This window comes from Oryzias melastigma, linkage group LG5, assembly GCF_002922805.2.
Source record: "Oryzias melastigma strain HK-1 linkage group LG5, ASM292280v2, whole genome shotgun sequence".
Lineage (NCBI taxonomy): Eukaryota > Metazoa > Chordata > Actinopteri > Beloniformes > Adrianichthyidae > Oryzias > Oryzias melastigma.
Genome location: NC_050516.1, coordinates 267,597 through 285,585, shown reverse-complemented (window position 1 = coordinate 285,585; position 17,989 = coordinate 267,597). Strand labels below are relative to the sequence as shown.

The following is a 17,989-nucleotide window of genomic DNA, read 5'->3' as shown; positions in this document are numbered from 1 at the left end:
TTGACACCTCTACCTTCACCTTATGCTGCATCTCCATCATCTACTCTCCTCAGTCCTCTCAAATAAAAATGAGAAATGTATAAATAATGCTAAATGAAATCTGGTTTACTTTTTGTGTTTAGGGGTCTGGTCTAATAATTTGGTTATGTAGTCTACAAGGTCTACTCTTCTCCTAAAAATAAATCTAATTTCTCCATAACACGCACTGTGTCATTATTCGATTTTAGAATTATAACACGTTTTCAGTTGAAAGACCAATATATATTTACACATTTACTTCTATACCCGTTTAGAATGGGGGAAAAAAATAACAATTTATAAATGCCAGAGTTAATGTGTTTTCAATCTCTTTGTGTTTTGGGGTCTTGTCTAGTCTTTAAGTCCCCTGGAAGTAAATCAAATTTCCTCAAAATAGGCTATATGTTCTGCAGCAACGATTTGTTTGGTCTTAGATCTTTGCAGAGTTTTTCTGTTAAAATCTAATTTTTTTTAATCATTTTAATGTTTTTTTTTTTTTTTGTTTTTTTTTTAGTACAGAGCTACTAAAGGATACAATATAAAACAATAACATTGACCCATTTAAGGTCCTTAAATGTAAGATTTTTTGAATTAATTATTTTCTACTTCCAAGCTCTTATAAAAGGCCTAAATGTTCAGCGTTTTCCTTTGAGTTTATTTGGCAAATTCTACACCAATTTGTGACTTTATTATAAAATTAACAACCTGTAAAATGGAAATGTATAGGCTGTCAGAAGCCGTCAGGTGTGCAGAAGGACACAGACATCTCTCCGTTCCACTCTACTAATTGACGAAGTAAAGAATGCGCGAGGAACTATCTGCAGGTCACGCGCTCAGCTGATTATCAGTTGAAGGATGCGTTCAGGAGACCTCGAGGAACCTGATAACACAGCGAGGGCGGGAGCAATCGCACTGAAATGTCTTGATGTCTGCGCCGCGGAGCAGCCGCCGCCTGGCCCGGGGCCAGTCCTCTGTCAGCGGCGCTCTTCAGGGCGGAGACCCGGCGCGGTGGGCGTTGAGTCGGTGTTTTCTCCCTCCTCCACGTTAAAGTCTCAGCAGGAAGTGCTGCGCTGACAGACAGACAGACAGTCACCTGCTTTGGCTGCAATTACCTTAACCAGGTACAATTTGTTCCACATTTAGCGCATCAGACAGTAAGTAGACTCTCTAGTTTCATTAGAAAGTGTTTTGTTTTTAAAGTTTTAGCAGAAACTTCGACGTTGTACTTTTTACTTGTGGGAGTGGAGTTCTATTGTATCCTGAAACTGGTTTCTTCAGGAACTTATGGAAGAACTTGACATCAGACTAACAGTAACGAAAAGCCTTGTGTCTCCAGGATCCACATCTAAAAGGCAGAGTTGGTGGAAGTGAGTCCACCATGGAGCCCAAAGCTGCATCAAATGAGAAGTTTTTCATTGTCGTCCGCGGGAAGTCCAGGAAAGGGTTCTCCCGAGGATGTATTGGTCGCGTGGAGTCGGAGAACGAGCGTGGGGAGGTGACGGTTCTCCTGTACGGATGCGGCAGCAGCGCGGGGACCCCCAAGAACAGAGGCGTCCTGAAGAGGGAGGACACGTGCCCGCTGACGCGCCACCAGGCCCAGCTGCTGCTCTACATCTCCAGTGTCAGCAAACGCTTCGAGCTCATGTGCAACACCCGGCTCTTCAACGCCATCTGTGCGCTTACCCAGAACGACCTGGTGGTGGTCAGGCACAAAAAGGGACACCTGCCGGGGATGGTGAAGAACCTGATGCAGATTGGAAAGAAGGAGAACAAAGATGACCTGCACATGCTTGGCTTTGAGGTGGACTTTGTGGTGGGTGTTGTTTGATTCTCACTTGCTTCTCATTTTGACGATTCAATTCATATAATTTATAATCGCCGATACGATTTATCGATATTGGTTCATTTTTAACAATCTGAGCCAATTAAACAACCTAAAATCAACCAGTGTGACTCGGATAAATACCTGGGTACTAGGGATGTAACGATTTATTTGAACAATTTGGTTTTAGTTGACGATATGATTCATATTGATATCGTTTCCTTTTTAACAATCCGATTCACTGACCTGAAATTGATCCAGGACATCTTTAGCTAAAAATTCAAACGGTGTGACTCGCATAAATACCTGGGTTCTAGGAGAGTAACGATTTACTTTAACAACGATGCAATTCATATCATAATATGTGGTATATCATGATAATAGTTCCGATCCAATTCACTAACCTATAAAATCGATCCAAGAAATTGTTCGCTAAAAATTCAGCCAGTGTGACTCAGAGATAAATAAATACCTGGTACTGAACAGTTCATGTAAAGTTTTCAGGTTGATTGTATTTCTTACAACATAATCAAGTGTAAATGTGTGTACATATATAAGAATTAATCATAAATTTCATTGTTGTTTTTTCGCATCAAAATAATACAAAAAGAACATCATTAGAACATTCTTCCACACTGTATGGTCACATGTCTGCAAAAACCATAGTATGTCCACACATTTGATCATTTTTGCTGTCATCACATGTGTGTTGTCCACTGTGATGGTACTTGCTCATTTTTGCGTTATATTAAATAAACTGTACTTCATAGTATTTTCTAACATTGATTTTTGATTTATTTGATTTTGAAACAATCCTATAAGGGTATCGGTCCATTTGAAGAGAAATAATATTCTTAACTATATACAATTCAAGGATAGGGTGAAAGAGAAACTCCTTATGCCTTTTTAGATTGATTGATTTAAACATGCACAGTTTTATCTCTGCAATTTTTCTTTCATTATGGGTTCCAACTCTAATATAATAACATTCCAGGACACTTTCTCCCTACAGAACAATGATCACACTTTGTCATCCAAGAAAGCTGCTACGATGCAACTCTTCAGTGCAGCAGACATCATTCAAGTGATTCCATCCAACTCCAACCCCTTTGAATTTCACTGGAGTGATGGCAGTGGAAGTAAGTTACAGAATTTATTTATTTTTCTTTCTTTATTTTTAGCTTGTCCAGTCCAGAAGATGAGTGAACAGGTGAGAGCTGTGTCGAACAGATGCTACTAATAGGGGTTTATGAAGCTTCAGACACACAAGGTTGTATATTTGTATAAACCCCTTTTTGTATTTGAGGCTAAACTTTATTTATATTAATTGTATGAGCAGAAAATTCTTGTTGGACCAGACAAGAGCTGGTAGAATAATTTTAAAATGTTTTATTGTGTAAAATTTGTCAATCAAATCAAGAAAATTCCTTACCCCTAAAGGTTTTGATCCCGAGTTAAACTTTAAAAACATGAACACTTGTGACTTCAGACACTGCTGGAAAAACGGGTCCTGCTGTTCTGGAATGTAACTTAAGATTCATCTCGTGTTTTGACATTTTTTGCACATAAGTAGCTTCAAAAGCTATCTGTACATCTCCTTTTTTAGACATGCAGTGTTTGACAGGAGATCAGTTGGATGAAATAACATGTGGGGAGATGTCAGACAACCTTCTAAGTGCAAGTCATCTCACGTCACCCATCTATTTGTTCTCAGGTTTAAGCAAAAAAACACTGAGTCGTATCCAGTCCATGCCCAACATGGAAACACGCACAAAACAAGATGTGGAGAACCTGAGAGAGCAGAAGATTGTTCAGAACCAGCGAACGGATTCCCCTCAGGCACGCCTGGAGGTGGGATCCATGGTGGAGGTTGTTTCCGACAGTGGAGTCACTGTTTATGGAGTCATCCGGTGGCTCGGCATCCCAGAAGAGAAGAAGAAAGAGTGGGCTGGGATTGAACTGGTGATTGACTGGAATTTTACTCATAAACACCGACTGTCAATTTCAGCTACCATACTGACGTTGCATCCGTTTTTTTCTTTTAACAGGACTACGAGGTTAATGGCTGCTCTGATGGGAAGTACGGAGGCCGGAGATATTTCACCTGTGAAGGCAATAGAGCTTTGTTTCTTCCCATCACAAAGTGCAGCCCTGACAGCCGCTTCTTCTGCTCGTCAACAGAAAAACACAAACTCACAGAAATTCCTTCAGGTTAGACACTTTCACTTTTTCCTTCAAAAAAGAAATTTTAAAATCTTCCTAATTGTTTTTGGTGAAAGAACTTGACGAAATATCCACTTCAAGAACGGATGTAGAAGATTTCATGAGAGTACCAGTATTATAGATAATCCTTACATAAAGCTCAAATTAAATAAAGCATTAGATCCTTTGACTGTATCACTTACAGTTATGCAATATGCACATTTTGACAGAGCTGTCATTGGTGGAACAAATCTTTTTGTCAATTAATAAAAAACATCATTCTCTAAGACTTGTTGTGTCACTAAAGTTGGACCGTCACCAGAGAAGTGATTAATCAGTTCCTAATGTTCTGCTTTTCTATTTGCACTTTTCAGTTCCTCCTTATGAGGAGCTGGAGGAGGACGCACCGCCTGTTCCAGAATCCGAGGCGCTGTCTCTATTTTTGGGTCGAATGAAGGGCATACAGGGCCACATTAATTCTTGTTACCTGGATGCGACACTCTTCAGGTAAAACCAGTTCCTCAACATTCAGGGCACATGGTACAAAACCCAGCCCAGTGTTTTGTTTTTCATACATGGTGGAAAACTATCTTCTTTAGAAATTAACTGTCGCAAAGTGAACATTCACATCAATCTGTCTGTAATAGTAAAACACGTTTTACTTTACTTTCTGCAGTTTGTTCAGTTCATCTGTTGTGGTGGATCGGATCTGCCAGAAGCCCACTGACCCACAGCAACCCCTAAACTGCACTCTGAGAACAATAGTCAATCGTTTACGCAGGTAAGAACTCTGCGTATCTTTGATCCTTTTTCATACTGTCCCGACACCATTTAATTCTCCTATTTATTCCCGTATGTTTGCTAACCGACTCATCTGTTGCAGACAGGGGTTTGTGCCTGCAGAGAGTGTGATGAATTTTCGAAAACAGCTTGGCTGTGACACTTTCAGGACTGATGAAAAAGGTGAACATGAATAGTGAGGTTTCCTCTTGAAGTAAAGGATGAAGGTCTTACTGCTGCATTGCTTCCCAACAGACCCAGAGGAGTTCATCAGCGTCCTCTTTCAGAAGGTGCTCTGCATAGAGCCACTACTCAAACTCAGGTGTGTCTTGATCCACCATTGATATGCAGCATCCTGCTCTGTTTTACTCCATTTATTTAGGTTTTTTAAATGTTTTTTTATGTTTTTCCCTTAGGTCAGAAGGTGAAACCTCGCAGGGGGCATACACCCTCCAGATCTTCCTTGAAAAAGAGCAGCTGCCGCATATTCCAACAGTCCAGCAGTTATTGGACACATCATGCATGTCAGGGGACATTAAATTTGAAACTGTAAGACATTCTCTTCTATAGATATTACGTTTTTTTTCTCTTTATACGCATACAAACAAACATTTTCATGTTTTTGACCCCCAGGTGCCATCCTGTCTGATAGTTCAGATGCCAAGATTTGGAAACATGTACAAGATGTTCCCCCACATCATTCCCTCCATGGAGCTGGACATCACAGATGTTCTGCACAATTGTGAGGAACTCCTAAAATGTTTAAATGATAACTTTTTGGAAAGCTTGGTTTTTAAGATGATGGTTTTACCAACAGCTCCACGGGAATGCTTTATCTGTGGACGTTTGGCAGAATTCGAGTGTCCTCAATGTCTGCAAGATCGCAAACTGCAACCAGGGAGGATCAAACAATTCTGCCTTACCTGCAGCACACAGGTACGCTTATGAACTGTTTGAGGAACCAGGTTTTCTACTTTATGAATTTTCAGTGAAACTTCTATAATGTTTTGGTTTTAGGTGCACAGCCACCCGTCTCGGGGCAGTCACTTTCCCCGTGCAGTAACGCTTCCTGCAGATGCAGATGCAGACACACCTGTGCTCAGGCACACCATGCAGCTGTTTGCTGTACTTTGCATCCAAACCAGCCACTATGTGTCCTTTGTCAAATATGGCCCTGAACCTCACTCGTGGGTCTTCTTCGACAGCATGGCCGACAGATGTGGTAAGAAACATCTCAGTCTTGTCACATGTATCAGAAATCGTTCAAGCAAGACAAAAAATCTCTCAGCTGAATTTCATACCGACGATCAACCTTGACAGATTTAGATAGAGGCTCTGTTGAGATCAGCTCTGACGTCTTATGACTGTCTATTATCTCCTTCTGAGCTGATCTCTAATCTTATGTTTCCGCTATTTCTTGTAGGTGACGATCAGAGTGGTTACAACATTCCAGAGATCCGAGCCTGTCCGGAGCTCGGAGACTTCCTGTGTCAATCAGAAGAGGAGCAGGCCCGCTCCAATCCTCTTCAGGCTCCAGAGTTAGTGCGAAGGCTGCTGTGTGATTCTTACATGTTGTTATACCAGAGCACGGACGCACCGCTTTCAAAGCCAAACAACCAAGAATCTTAAAGGCACTTAAGGACGAGGACGCTATGTTCCATAACAGTCTTTAACTAAATATGTGTGTTCACTTTATGCACTTTAATACATCCAGACAGCAGGAACTGGAATGGATGTTGATACTATTACAAAAGGAAGGGAGTTTATGTATCATACATTATTTAGTATGATATAAATATATTACATACTTTATAGTGTAAAACATTTTTTTTTGCACAAGTTAAACTCTGATCTGTTCTTCATGAATGATCACGCCTTGTGGTTATTTGTCAAAATCTCTTTAATAAATGCAATGGCAGATCATACTTGTGTTGTGTTTGTCTGTACCAATGGAATTACATTTAAGTGCACTTGAACTTAAGTAATCCTTACAATATTCCAGCTTTTGGTTAAGTTTGACATCTATCTAACTGACACTATAAAACTCCAAAGACAACCAAAAAGCTTGTTTGACTTTTAATTCAAACTTAAGCCCTTTTTTTGATTGACAGAAGACAAATACGTATGTGAGGCTTATCCTAAAAGTCTCAGTGAAAGATCAAAATTGGATCTTTCTCAGAAAAAAAATCAAAGCTGCAGCAAAGATTATAGCTGCTTCATCTCTCTAACTGTATGTAAAATTACTCAAAGCTTTATTTAATAAATGTGGTCAGATTAAAGCTGAATTGTTTTCTTTTTTCACTGAATGCCAAACATATTTATTTTGCCATCTTCCCTTAGACCTAATATTTTTCTAACAGACAAATATAAATGTCTTCAGACGGAAAAGTAATTCAACATATTGTTTTTCCTTAACAGACTACAGCACAAATCTGAGACTTTGTTGCCTCAAAGCACATAAACTGAATGTTGTTAAAATGTACGTTGGCACCCTCTAGTGGAATAACAAGGTATTTCAAGGAAAGCACTTTGCTGTCACATAAGAGCTGATTTCAACACCAGAAGTTTTCTTTGGTGCTTATGCACCTATTTCTTAGCATTTAACTTTCCACTCCTGTATTCATAAACAGTATTCATCAAATAAAACTTTTAGCATTGTTTTTGTGGCGTACTCATAGTCTTACGGACAATTCCCTATGTTGACAAAATACAATTTCATTTTTTTATCTGCAACTCAGAAAGTTATCATTTTAAAACTTTGCTCTTTTATTTTGCATTCTATGAAGCATTTTCATGCTCAAGACTCTAACTTTTACAAACCTAGGAGACCTTTGGAGGTGCTAAATTTGTTTTACTGTATTCTTATTTTTGAATATACATATATAGTTTGGGTTTTCATTAGCTGTACCATATTTTTCTGTTTGTGGCTGTTTTTGATTGTATTATTTGTGTTTGAGTCCACATATTTTAATGTATTGTAAGAGAATTTCACAGACTCAATATAGTTTTTTTTTTATTTCGATTAACAGAAGATTGAATGTGTTTCCCTAGAGGAAATTTGCATTTGGGGATATACATTTTAGTTTGCATTATAAATAGATTATTGATATAAAATTGTTTTTGATAGAACTGCTTATATAAAAACATTCTCAAAAATTGTACATTGCACAAAGAAGGCAAAATAATCTAAATTAAAATGAATTATAACAAACTATTAATATAAATAATCAAATAAAAAAAATCATATATATATATATAATATTTAAGTATCTCGACCAGATACTGTATGGAGCAATGCGTTTTGGAAAGGGGAGGAGCTACACCTTTCTACACCATTTAAATTACCACGCATGCGCACTGGTATACAATGGGAACTTAGCCGATTGCACAACCCCATCTTTTCTTCATTCTGCCTTCATCTACTCACCGGTGTGTGAGAACATACGTGGTTTTTATTTAGTTTTTTGTTTTTATCCAAACAAGATTTAGAATATGAGTGGGGACCATTCCCACAACGAAGACCAGGTAATTTGTGGTGTATTTCCTAGTGTCATATGTGGTGGTGTTCCTTCTCACCATCATGTATTTGATCTGGTTTGACAGAGAGGTATCTCGGCTAACGGCATATAGCAGCTAGCACGATAGCCGGCTCTCATAGGAAATCATCATATTTCAAGGTTTAGAACGTCTTGAAAAGTTATGTCCCTTATTTTGGGAAATGAAAAGACAAAAGTGCTATTCATTGAGCGTTTTGCTGAGTCTTGTTATACAGAGATAAGGAGATAACGCAACGTACTCTTAGGCTTTAGCTTAAAGCAATGCTAGCACGAGCGGCTTCCAAATTAGCCTTTAAGCCATGTTATCAACCAGCGTAGCTATGTAGCTTTGCTAGCAGGGAAGCTAGCAAACTGTCGCTTTGCCATTCAGCAAGTTCAAAGTTAGGTAGCCGGCTAGTAAGCTAACATACTACTAAATGTAACATTCGTCTGTTTTTGATTTCCAGATTATGGGTGGCTCTCGGATCAATGGTAAGTTTGACATTCGGCCAACGTATTAACACGAGAAATGTTGACGTTTTCCCAGAGTTAATGGAACATCATGTCAGTTCTCCGTAGTAGAGCGAAATGGCGTCCAGAGACTAAGTCCTGTGTCTCACTCACAAGCGCCTATTGTTCAAAAGCGAGGCCTTGTAAAATCGTTTCCCTATCTTAATTTCTCTGTTTAAGCCAACAATGCCACACAGCTCGATGTGTTTTATTAGTTTATCCCCACGGAAGTGGGAGTTGATATTTTTGAAGCGGCTCATTTTCCAGCTGAAAGTGAGGGTTTGGGGGTTGAGGACTTAGTCTCTGCGCCATTTTCTTTTTCGGTGTAGCGGCCCGACTCTTCTTCAACCTAAACCGAGTCTGTGAGCTGGAAGACAGCTGTGGGAACGAGTGCAAAGGCTCGGTGTTGAGTAGCGATAGAATGAGCTCTACGTGTATTTGATTCAAAAGCTTCAATCACGGGTCAATCCACTGCTTTAATAACTAGAAAGTTAACAGCCCCTATCCTTAAAGAAAGTTGATAGATTTTGGATCCAAACCCAAAAAATCAACACAAACTCTTAGTAGTATAGCCAACAACCTTTATTATTTTTTAGAAATGTACTGTTTTTTTTTAGTTAAAATAAATGTATACGTTATATTATATTGGCTATAGCTAGTAGTAAAAACCAGGACCTCTGAATAAAAACTGGTTTTAAGAGCAGAGTTGAGAAAACTTTGTAATATTATAGCCTTTTATTCCCATATTTTAAACTGCTTTTGAAGGTTTTAATTGGGTAAACCTATTACTAGCACTTAAAATGTAATAGAATAAATAGAGCACGAATACAAATATATATGCATATATATAAATATTTTTTTTAACCGTGAATATATATTTTTAGAAAACATTTACATTTATTCTGATAACAATTGGACAACTTTGAGGAATAAATAGGACATTAAATTACAACCATCCATTTTGAATTACTTGCATTTATTTAAATATTTTGACTTTGTATTGCAGCATGTTGTGCTAAAATATGGGTTATTACTACTTAAACCCTGTTGTTAAGGTTTAAGGTTGGTATTAGTGATAACTGCTTGTACCACACAATGAAGCTTTGAGCCCCTTAACGTTTTAGGGTGGCGTGCTGATCTCAAGCTTTTAATTTGGGTAGTTTCTGCTGTTTACTTACTGAGAGGAATCCCTTGTTCTTGAGCAGAACCAGGTATTCTTCTGCTCAGTCTTTAAGTCGACGCATATATTGTTCACTCGCATGTTTAAACTTGCCTTGTGGCTCAAAATTTTGTAAAGACACAAAACAGGGCATGAGGACATGCTCTGGTACGACTTTATAAATGTGCGGTTTGCGTGACACATTGTGACTTTGCATTGAATTTGTTTGAAAAAAATCATTCTAAGTCTTAAGCTGTCTTTTTTCTGCTTTTTAAAAATGTTTCAGTTTATATTTCAGGGGAATAAAGGTTGTATATATTTGTATCATAATCTGTATTGTAAAAAACTACATTTTTAATTAAAACCCATTTATGTTTATAATGTAGAGCCTACTAGAGTGTTGTTTATCCCTATTTAAAAAAAGAAAAACTTTGTTTTACTAAAAATTAATGAGATATTCATAGCTGCTAACATCTGTTAGCAGTTGCCACACACTTCAAACCACATAAAAGTCGTGTTTTATTGTCCTGTTTTTCTTCTCCTTCTCAACTAAAAACGAGAACTTCATTAATGATTAAATTAACTGGCATTAATAAGACAGAAACACTATTTATACTTTGTGTTTACTGGTCAGTTGAATTTTTATAGTTTATTTACTTAATATAGTTTGATGCAACCAGACATGATTCATACCTGAGATATAAGTCAGAGTAACTTCTCTACTCTTGTACTCTTTGAATGGAGTACACAGACTTCAATGAAAGGGATTTCCGCTGTTATTCCCTAAATATAAATTTGCACATAATGTATGTTGTAAGCTACATTGATAGAGCAGGCCAGTACTAATGTTTTGATCTTGTTTCCCCCTTTCCAGACTCTCACAAGCATAAAGACAAGTACAAAGAGCATAAACACAAGGACTACAAGAGAGACAAAGAACGTGAAAAATCCAAGCATGGCAACAGGTAGAGCGTCCACCTCACAGCTGTTTGTCCAGATGTGTGTGAAGTGTTACCTGAGCTGAAAGAATAAAGGTGTGTATCTCTGCAGCGACTACAAAGACCCCTCTGAAAAAAAATACAAAGACAAGGAGAAGATGAAGCACAAAGATGGCAGTACAGAGAAAAACAAAGACAAGCACAAGGAGAAGAGGAAAGAAGACAAGGTAAGTAAAGCTGGAGCAATCAGATGGATTTAATTATGGCAAATACAAATTGACATTTGGTTGTATTGTGATGAAAATAAAAACAAAATTTCATAACTGGAGGGGGGTTGTCAAGACATTTTTAAAATGTAGCACATGTTTAAAGTAATTTCTACCCAGCGGACAGAAGCCGTTGTGCAACACCCCGGTAATGACTGTGTGGAATGTTATTATCTGAACGGGCTCTGGTCTTTTGTCAGTAATTCATTGCAGCTGTATTTTATCTTGTACCAACAGTAACGTTGGCTCATAAAATTTTAAGATATAAAACTGTATTGTCAGTATTTGCCTCTGGCTTCTAGACTTTCTCCTCATAATGTTGTGATTTCAGATCAAATCGCTGGATGACAAAATCAAAAAAGAAAAAGAAAATGGTTTTGTCAGGTTGGTATTTAATTTTTTTAGTGTGTATAATTAAAGCTATCCTGTGATAGTGTCACATTTGAACTTTTTAAAACATTTTCAGCCCATTGCATGTGAAGTCTGAGCCTGAGGAGGATTTCTACCACTCTCCCAAACACGAAAAGTCCCTTAAGAGAGAGCGAGATGAGGATTACGAGTAAGTTACCCCGACTCTTTGATTCCTGTTGGTTTTATAAACCAACATGTATTTTTTTTCCATCTAACCCAAAAGCTTTTCTTTTAAGAGTTGTAACACATTTTTCTTTTCAGCTCTGAATTTAAACCCAAGAAAATAAAGACTGAAAATGATAAAAAGGTCAAGAAAAGAAAACCAGGAGATGAGGTATGCAACTGCTTCTATTTGTTATTTATATTTACACTTTTAAAGTAAACAAACTGATTACTTTCTTCTCCTTTTTTTAGGACATTAAGTCTAAAAAAACAAAAACTCAGAAAGATGCAACAGATGGAAAAAAGAAAGCAAAAAAAGAACCAGAAGAGAAGTGGAAATGGTGGGTAAATCCCTCCCATTTTGGTATTTGTAAATATTAAAACATTTTAGTAATTGTTGTTTCCAATCTTAATTTTTGTTGTTTTACTTCAGGTGGGAAGAGGAGAGATACACAGACGGTGTCAAGTGGAAGTTTCTGGAACACAAAGGCCCAGTGTTTGCTCCCCCCTACGAGCCCCTTCCTAGTCGTGTTAAATTTTATTATGATGGTAAATAGCTTTTTGTATAAAAAAATGAAATATCCCAGCGCCCCACAAAATCTGATGTTTGCTTTTGTTTATTTGCTCTGCTCTCTTAGGTAAACCCATGAAGCTCAGTCCAGAAGCTGAAGAAGTGGCTACCTTTTTTGCCAAAATGCTAGATCACGAGTACACAACAAAAGATATTTTTCGCAAAAATTTCTTCAAAGATTGGCGAAAGGTAAGAAGGAAATCTGTGTAAATACTGGTGCAGTTGATGCTTTTAAAAATGTCATAATGCTTTTTCTTCTTTATTCCCTTTTGCCTCACAGGAAATGACAGCAGAGGAAAAAGCCACAATCACAGATTTGAAGAAGTGCAACTTCACAGAGATGAGCGAGTATTTCAAAGCACAGTCTGAAGCCAGGAAAGCAATGTCAAAAGAGGAAAAACAGGTCAGTTAAATCAGTGTGAGGATGGCGTGCTCTGCAGCACGGGTGTCAAACTGCAGGCCTTTTTCCGATATCCCTGCTCGGCCTGCTGCTGATTACCTGGATCAGGTGTGCTTTGCCAATAGTAAGCTGCAGGAGTGGGGTCAGTTTGAAAACAAGAAGGGACACCGGCTCTCGAAGGAAGACTGAAGTTTGACACCTGGGCTCTATAGTGTGTTTACACAAATGACAAAAGCTGCCCTGCCTTTCAAACTGCCGTCCCTGTAGGTGTTTCTATTAGGGTGTATCTGTCCGTCTCACACGATTCAGTGTGCACCATGATGGATCAGATTCAGCTAACTTTGTGGTGATACAGTCCAATTCTGTTTCCTACATGAACACAATCTAGATATGTATCATTCATTTTAAAATTATAAATAAACTTTCATGGAGAAACTTTTTTTTCCTTTTTGGGACTTTTTAAAAAATAAAATAAACAAAAAATGTTTTTGACGCTATATCTTCGAGCATTAAAACCTGCCACGTTTTGGGTCTTTTAGACTGTTTTGTTTAATGTGAAGTGCTGTTAAAAAAGGATTATTGTATGTTTAGTTCACACAACACACACCCCTGGCTGTTGTTCACCTTCATCCAATTGCAATTGATGCAACTTGGTTGAAGCAAACTTGTGATTGGACGTCTTTTTGTTTGTATCACATGTACATTAAAAAAAGACCATAGAGACACAAATAAAGAAAATAGAAATTGTTTACTTCCCGATCGATTGATACTTTTTTACCAAAAAAATCTATTGTTTTGAACCAATACCGCTGATACTTTTAGTACTAGATCAATTATTTATTTATTTATGCATATCTGAATCCCTTACTCCCTTAGTTTCTATTTGAAGTTTTATCAGGATATATTTAGTATTTTTTTATTATTTTTTTGAAACATTTTTTCAGAAATCCACTGAAAATGAAAAACTATTCATCTAGGAAAAAAAACCCAAAGTATCAGAAGTATGGGTCCAACAGATGCATAATGTATTCAATTCAATTCAATTTTATTTATATAGCCCAAAATCACAAAGAGATTTGCCTCATTGGGCTTCAAAATATAAACTATTATTTTTTTATTTGTAGAATTAATTACCTTTGTGTCTTTTTCTCCTAGAAAATAAAAGAAGAAAATGAGCGCATCTTGCAAAAGTATGGTTTTTGTATTATGGACAATCACAAAGAACGCATCGCTAACTTCCGTATCGAGCCCCCCGGCTTGTTCCGTGGCCGTGGAGACCATCCAAAAATGGGAATGCTCAAACGTCGTATTAGGCCTCAAGACATCATTATCAACTGCAGCAAGTGAGCATCATGAGCAAGCACTGATAAACTCACCAGCTTACTGCAATATTAATGTTTGCATGTTTATCATTTTTGTTCAAAAAAAGGGACTCAAAGTACCCAGAACCACCCCCTGGTACTAAGTGGAAAGAAGTTCGCCATGACAACAAAGTGACTTGGCTGGTTTCCTGGACAGAGAACATTCAGGGCTCTATCAAATACATTATGCTGAACCCCAGCTCGAGGATAAAGGTAGGAAAAGCAGCCGCCTTCCTCCTCCAATTAATGCTCTCAGCTGATTTATAATGTTGTCGAGGCCCATGTTTGTACTCGTTTGTGTAATTTTCTCATCTAGTGTAACATTCTAGTATAATTCCAGTATGCACTCTATTGTAATTTAAAATACTAGTCTTTATTCTTCAGATCTGTTTTCCTTTCTTCACTGTAACTTGTTTTGTGTTGATTAGTTTCTGCAGTTCTCATCATGTTTAAGTTTCCTCATTATTGTTCTGTTTGTGTGCAGGGAGAGAAGGACTGGCAGAAGTATGAAACGGCTCGCAGACTGAAGAAATGTGTGGACCGCATCAGAGCTCAGTACCGTGAAGACTGGAAGTCCAAGGAAATGAGGGTCCGACAGCGGGCTGTGGCACTCTACTTTATCGACAAGGTGAAGACTTGGGATTTCTTTGTTGACACTTTCCAAATATGGCTGGGTAACATATGAGACGATGCAATTCATGATGGAGATAGTATCACAATATGGCAGATAATAATCAACATATTACCTGGGTAATTTATGACGCTGCACACCTCTCTGCTTGAATCTGGTGTATTTTAGCGCCATGTTTGGACAGCTTACTGGTGTGACTGCCCTCACAACCATATTTTTGTTGCATTAAAAACGAATCGCACTGTCTGCATCTACGTTGGAAAATACAGAAGTACTTTGCACCTTTTTGCTCACTGCAGTCCTGTTAAAGCTGATGATGTAGCACCGTTTACCAAACATCGCTACTCTTCACTATCATACTCGTGTGATACCCTCCTGGTGGACTTTTCCAAATATGTCTATGGAGCTTTCAATCCACTTGTTTTTTTTGTTTTTTTTTTGTTTTTTGGCTTGAGTAAGTGCCTCATCAGTGTGCACGGTGAAAGTAATGTCTTTTGGCCTCCTTATGTTCTTCTGTTTACTAGCTGGCTCTGAGAGCAGGTAATGAGAAGGAGGAGGGGGAGACTGCAGACACAGTCGGCTGCTGCTCGCTGAGAGTCGAACACATCAACCTTTATCCAGAAAATGAAGGTCAGGAGTTTGTAGTGGAGTTCGACTTCCTGGGTAAAGACTCCATCCGCTACTACAACAAAGTTCCAGTAGAGAAAAGGGTGAGATGTACATACATTTCTTGATCATCACTATGATGTGTGGAAATGTTTAATATTAATGCATAATCTGTTTTATTTTAGGTGTTTAAGAATCTCCAGTTGTTCATGGAGAACAAAGAACCGGATGATGACCTGTTCGATCGGCTGAACGTACGTCCAAGCAAAAGCAAATCTTTTTGATTTTAGAAAGACTCTCCTGCAAATTCACTGGTGATAATAACCACGTTTTCCTGCAGACTTCTATTCTGAACAAGCATCTTCAGGAGCTGATGGACGGTTTGACGGCTAAAGTTTTCCGTACATACAACGCATCCATCACCCTGCAGCAACAGCTGAAGGAGCTCACGACTGGTATGTTCTCACCTTTTAAAATAATATTTTAATATCATATATTTCTAAACTTTACTGATCCTTGTTTGTGCAGCGGATGAGAACATTCCAGCCAAGATTTTGTCGTACAACAGGGCCAACAGAGCTGTGGCCATCCTGTGTAACCATCAGAGGGCTCCACCCAAGACATTTGAGAAGTCTATGCAGAATCTGCAAGCGAAGGTGAAGATTTAACGATTCTTTTTTGGTTTAGTCTGGAAAATGTGATGTACACCAGAGATTGAGATCTTCCAGTTCTTGGGAGTTTTAAATTGTCGTAGGAGGATTTGTCTTTGAACTGCTAATCGTCTTGCTAGAAAGCTGAACTATTCTCCTAAAGGATGTGTGTTAGATTGGAACAGAGCTGCTTCCCTACATTTATAAAAGTCTGTAAGACTAAACTGTTTTGACTGTTAGATTGATGCTAAAAAGGACCAGCTCTCTGATGCCAAGAGAGAACTGAAGAGCGCCAAGGCTGACGCTAAAGTACGGAAAGATGAAAAAACAAAAAAGTGAGTTCCCTTTTCCTTTTTTTTGTAGTATTCCTGCATTATATTTATGTAGTTGCTAAACTGTGTTCTGTCACAGAGCGGTAGAGACCAAGAGGAAGGCCGTTCAGAGGATAGAGGAGCAGCTCATGAAGCTGGAAGTGCAGGCGACCGATCGTGAAGAGAACAAGCAGATTGCCCTCGGCACTTCCAAACTCAATTATTTGGACCCACGCATATCTGTGGCATGGTAAGATGTGCTGTATTTAGTTCCGTTTTTTTGTAAGCCCCCCACAGTATGACTTTTTTGCCATTTTAATATGAATTTCATTGGGTCTTTTAGGTGCAAGAAGTGGGGTATACCCATTGAGAAGATTTACAACAAAACCCAGCGTGAGAAGTTTGCCTGGGCCATTGACATGGCAGATGAAGACTATGAGTTTTAAATCCCAGTTTAACTGATGATTTTTTTTATTATTGAATACATGTTTTTAGCTTACATGGATTTGCTTGATAGGCAAATCCAAGAAAACATTTTAAAGTTTGTTCCAAGGAAAAACAAAAGTGACAAGCAGGATCTGGCCATTACAACATGAGTGCTTTTGTGGATAGTCTAAATATCTGGTTGGAGCTCGGGTAACAAGGCTAAGCTATGTCTGCAGCTGCGAATCGGTATAATTTTAAGACTCCTTGACATTAGTCTCTGTCCCTTCTCAGGGACAAAGCCTGACAGAGCCTGAGATTTGAACTCTGTGGTCCTATAACTGCTTTATCAAGCAAAAATAAAATGCTTTTTAACCTTTTTATTTTCTTCAATCACTTGCTCTGTATTTTAGCCCTCCCATGTATTATTAATGAATTCTATATTTTGATAGATGAAGTAAAAATCAAAAAAACTTCTTTAACTTCACCCACACGCCTTTCAAGGAAATGTAAATGTGAGCTTTTGTGCGTTTGTGTATGCATGAGTATGTGTGTATCAGAAGCTCTGCCATGAACGCTTTCTGTCTGGGTCAATACTTTAAACTGGACATCACTGAAATTGTTGGGCATGAAAGAGGATGTCTGGGCAGGTAAAGGGGAAATTTAATGCAACCATTTCAAGTTTTGTTTTTTTTTTCTTCCTTTTCTTAAGCAAGCAGAATGTGAATATTTCGTTTTACCGCTTTTATCAGGGACTTCATTCACTGAAAATGTGAGCCAATCATGTTCATCCCTTGAGTTGCAAACATTCTTTGAATCTCAGCTCTCCCATCATCTGCTTTTTTAAGGTAATTTAATGATCAGAGAAGAATACGACTCCCGTAGGTTACTTGAACATAATGTTGTCAAAATGTATTTAAAGTGAGTAAATGGGAAGTGTTTTGCCTCCTGGTGGGAGGGTGTGAGGGACATTAACTTTGCCAAAAAAAAAATAAAAGAAGAAAAAAAACAAAAGTTCACCAAACTGTTACAGTGCTGGCAGGTTTTAATTGTGTTATGATTGAATAATTTAACATTTAATGTGAATTACAGGTTCATTTTATTCCACTCTGTTCCACTTATAATAGGAAAGTTGATGTAAGTAGCTGTAAAGTCAACGTCCTACTCCTGTTTTATCTTTTTGTCATAGCCTTTGATTATGTTTTTGAGTTCTATGCGGTCGGTTGAAAACA

General features: G+C 38.1%; 2 protein-coding genes across 2 annotated transcripts; both read left to right on the top strand.

Moving 5' to 3' along the window:
• Positions 1–901: 901 nt before the first annotated feature.
• cyldb (cylindromatosis (turban tumor syndrome), b) lies at positions 902–6,747 on the top strand. The gene is made up of 14 exons (XM_024269051.2): positions 902–1,172; positions 1,355–1,831; positions 2,853–2,979; positions 3,555–3,802; positions 3,889–4,051; positions 4,417–4,549; positions 4,719–4,823; positions 4,926–5,005; positions 5,078–5,144; positions 5,239–5,371; positions 5,456–5,564; positions 5,640–5,758; positions 5,840–6,044; positions 6,246–6,747. Exons 2-14 carry the CDS (start codon positions 1,397–1,399, stop codon positions 6,449–6,451), a joined length of 2,130 nt encoding a protein of 709 aa, XP_024124819.1. The 5' UTR covers positions 902–1,172; positions 1,355–1,396; the 3' UTR covers positions 6,452–6,747.
• Positions 6,748–8,183: 1,436 nt separating this feature from the next.
• On the top strand, positions 8,184–17,766 carry top1l (DNA topoisomerase I, like). Its single transcript, XM_024271246.2, has 21 exons — positions 8,184–8,347; positions 8,826–8,850; positions 10,902–10,992; positions 11,078–11,192; positions 11,563–11,615; positions 11,698–11,790; positions 11,904–11,976; positions 12,057–12,145; positions 12,238–12,353; positions 12,443–12,564; positions 12,656–12,778; positions 13,931–14,118; positions 14,205–14,349; positions 14,621–14,764; positions 15,292–15,477; positions 15,559–15,627; positions 15,714–15,828; positions 15,902–16,029; positions 16,264–16,358; positions 16,435–16,584; positions 16,678–17,766. The coding sequence occupies exons 1-21, from the start codon at positions 8,315–8,317 to the stop codon at positions 16,778–16,780; spliced, it is 2,256 nt and encodes a 751-aa protein (XP_024127014.1). The 5' UTR covers positions 8,184–8,314; the 3' UTR covers positions 16,781–17,766.
• Positions 17,767–17,989: the final 223 nt, after the last annotated feature.

Coding starts and splice junctions, on each gene's coding strand:
- cyldb (XM_024269051.2), top strand. CDS start 1,397: ATGGAGCCCAAAGCTGCATCAAATGAGAAGTTTTTCATTGTCGTCCGC. Junction 3,803..3,888: donor AGTGGGCTGGGATTGAACTG/GTGATTGACTGG, acceptor TTCTTTTAACAG/GACTACGAGGTTAATGGCTG. Junction 4,550..4,718: donor CTGGATGCGACACTCTTCAG/GTAAAACCAGTT, acceptor TACTTTCTGCAG/TTTGTTCAGTTCATCTGTTG.
- top1l (XM_024271246.2), top strand. CDS start 8,315: ATGAGTGGGGACCATTCCCACAACGAAGACCAG. Junction 14,350..14,620: donor ACCCCAGCTCGAGGATAAAG/GTAGGAAAAGCA, acceptor GTTTGTGTGCAG/GGAGAGAAGGACTGGCAGAA. Junction 14,765..15,291: donor CACTCTACTTTATCGACAAG/GTGAAGACTTGG, acceptor TCTGTTTACTAG/CTGGCTCTGAGAGCAGGTAA.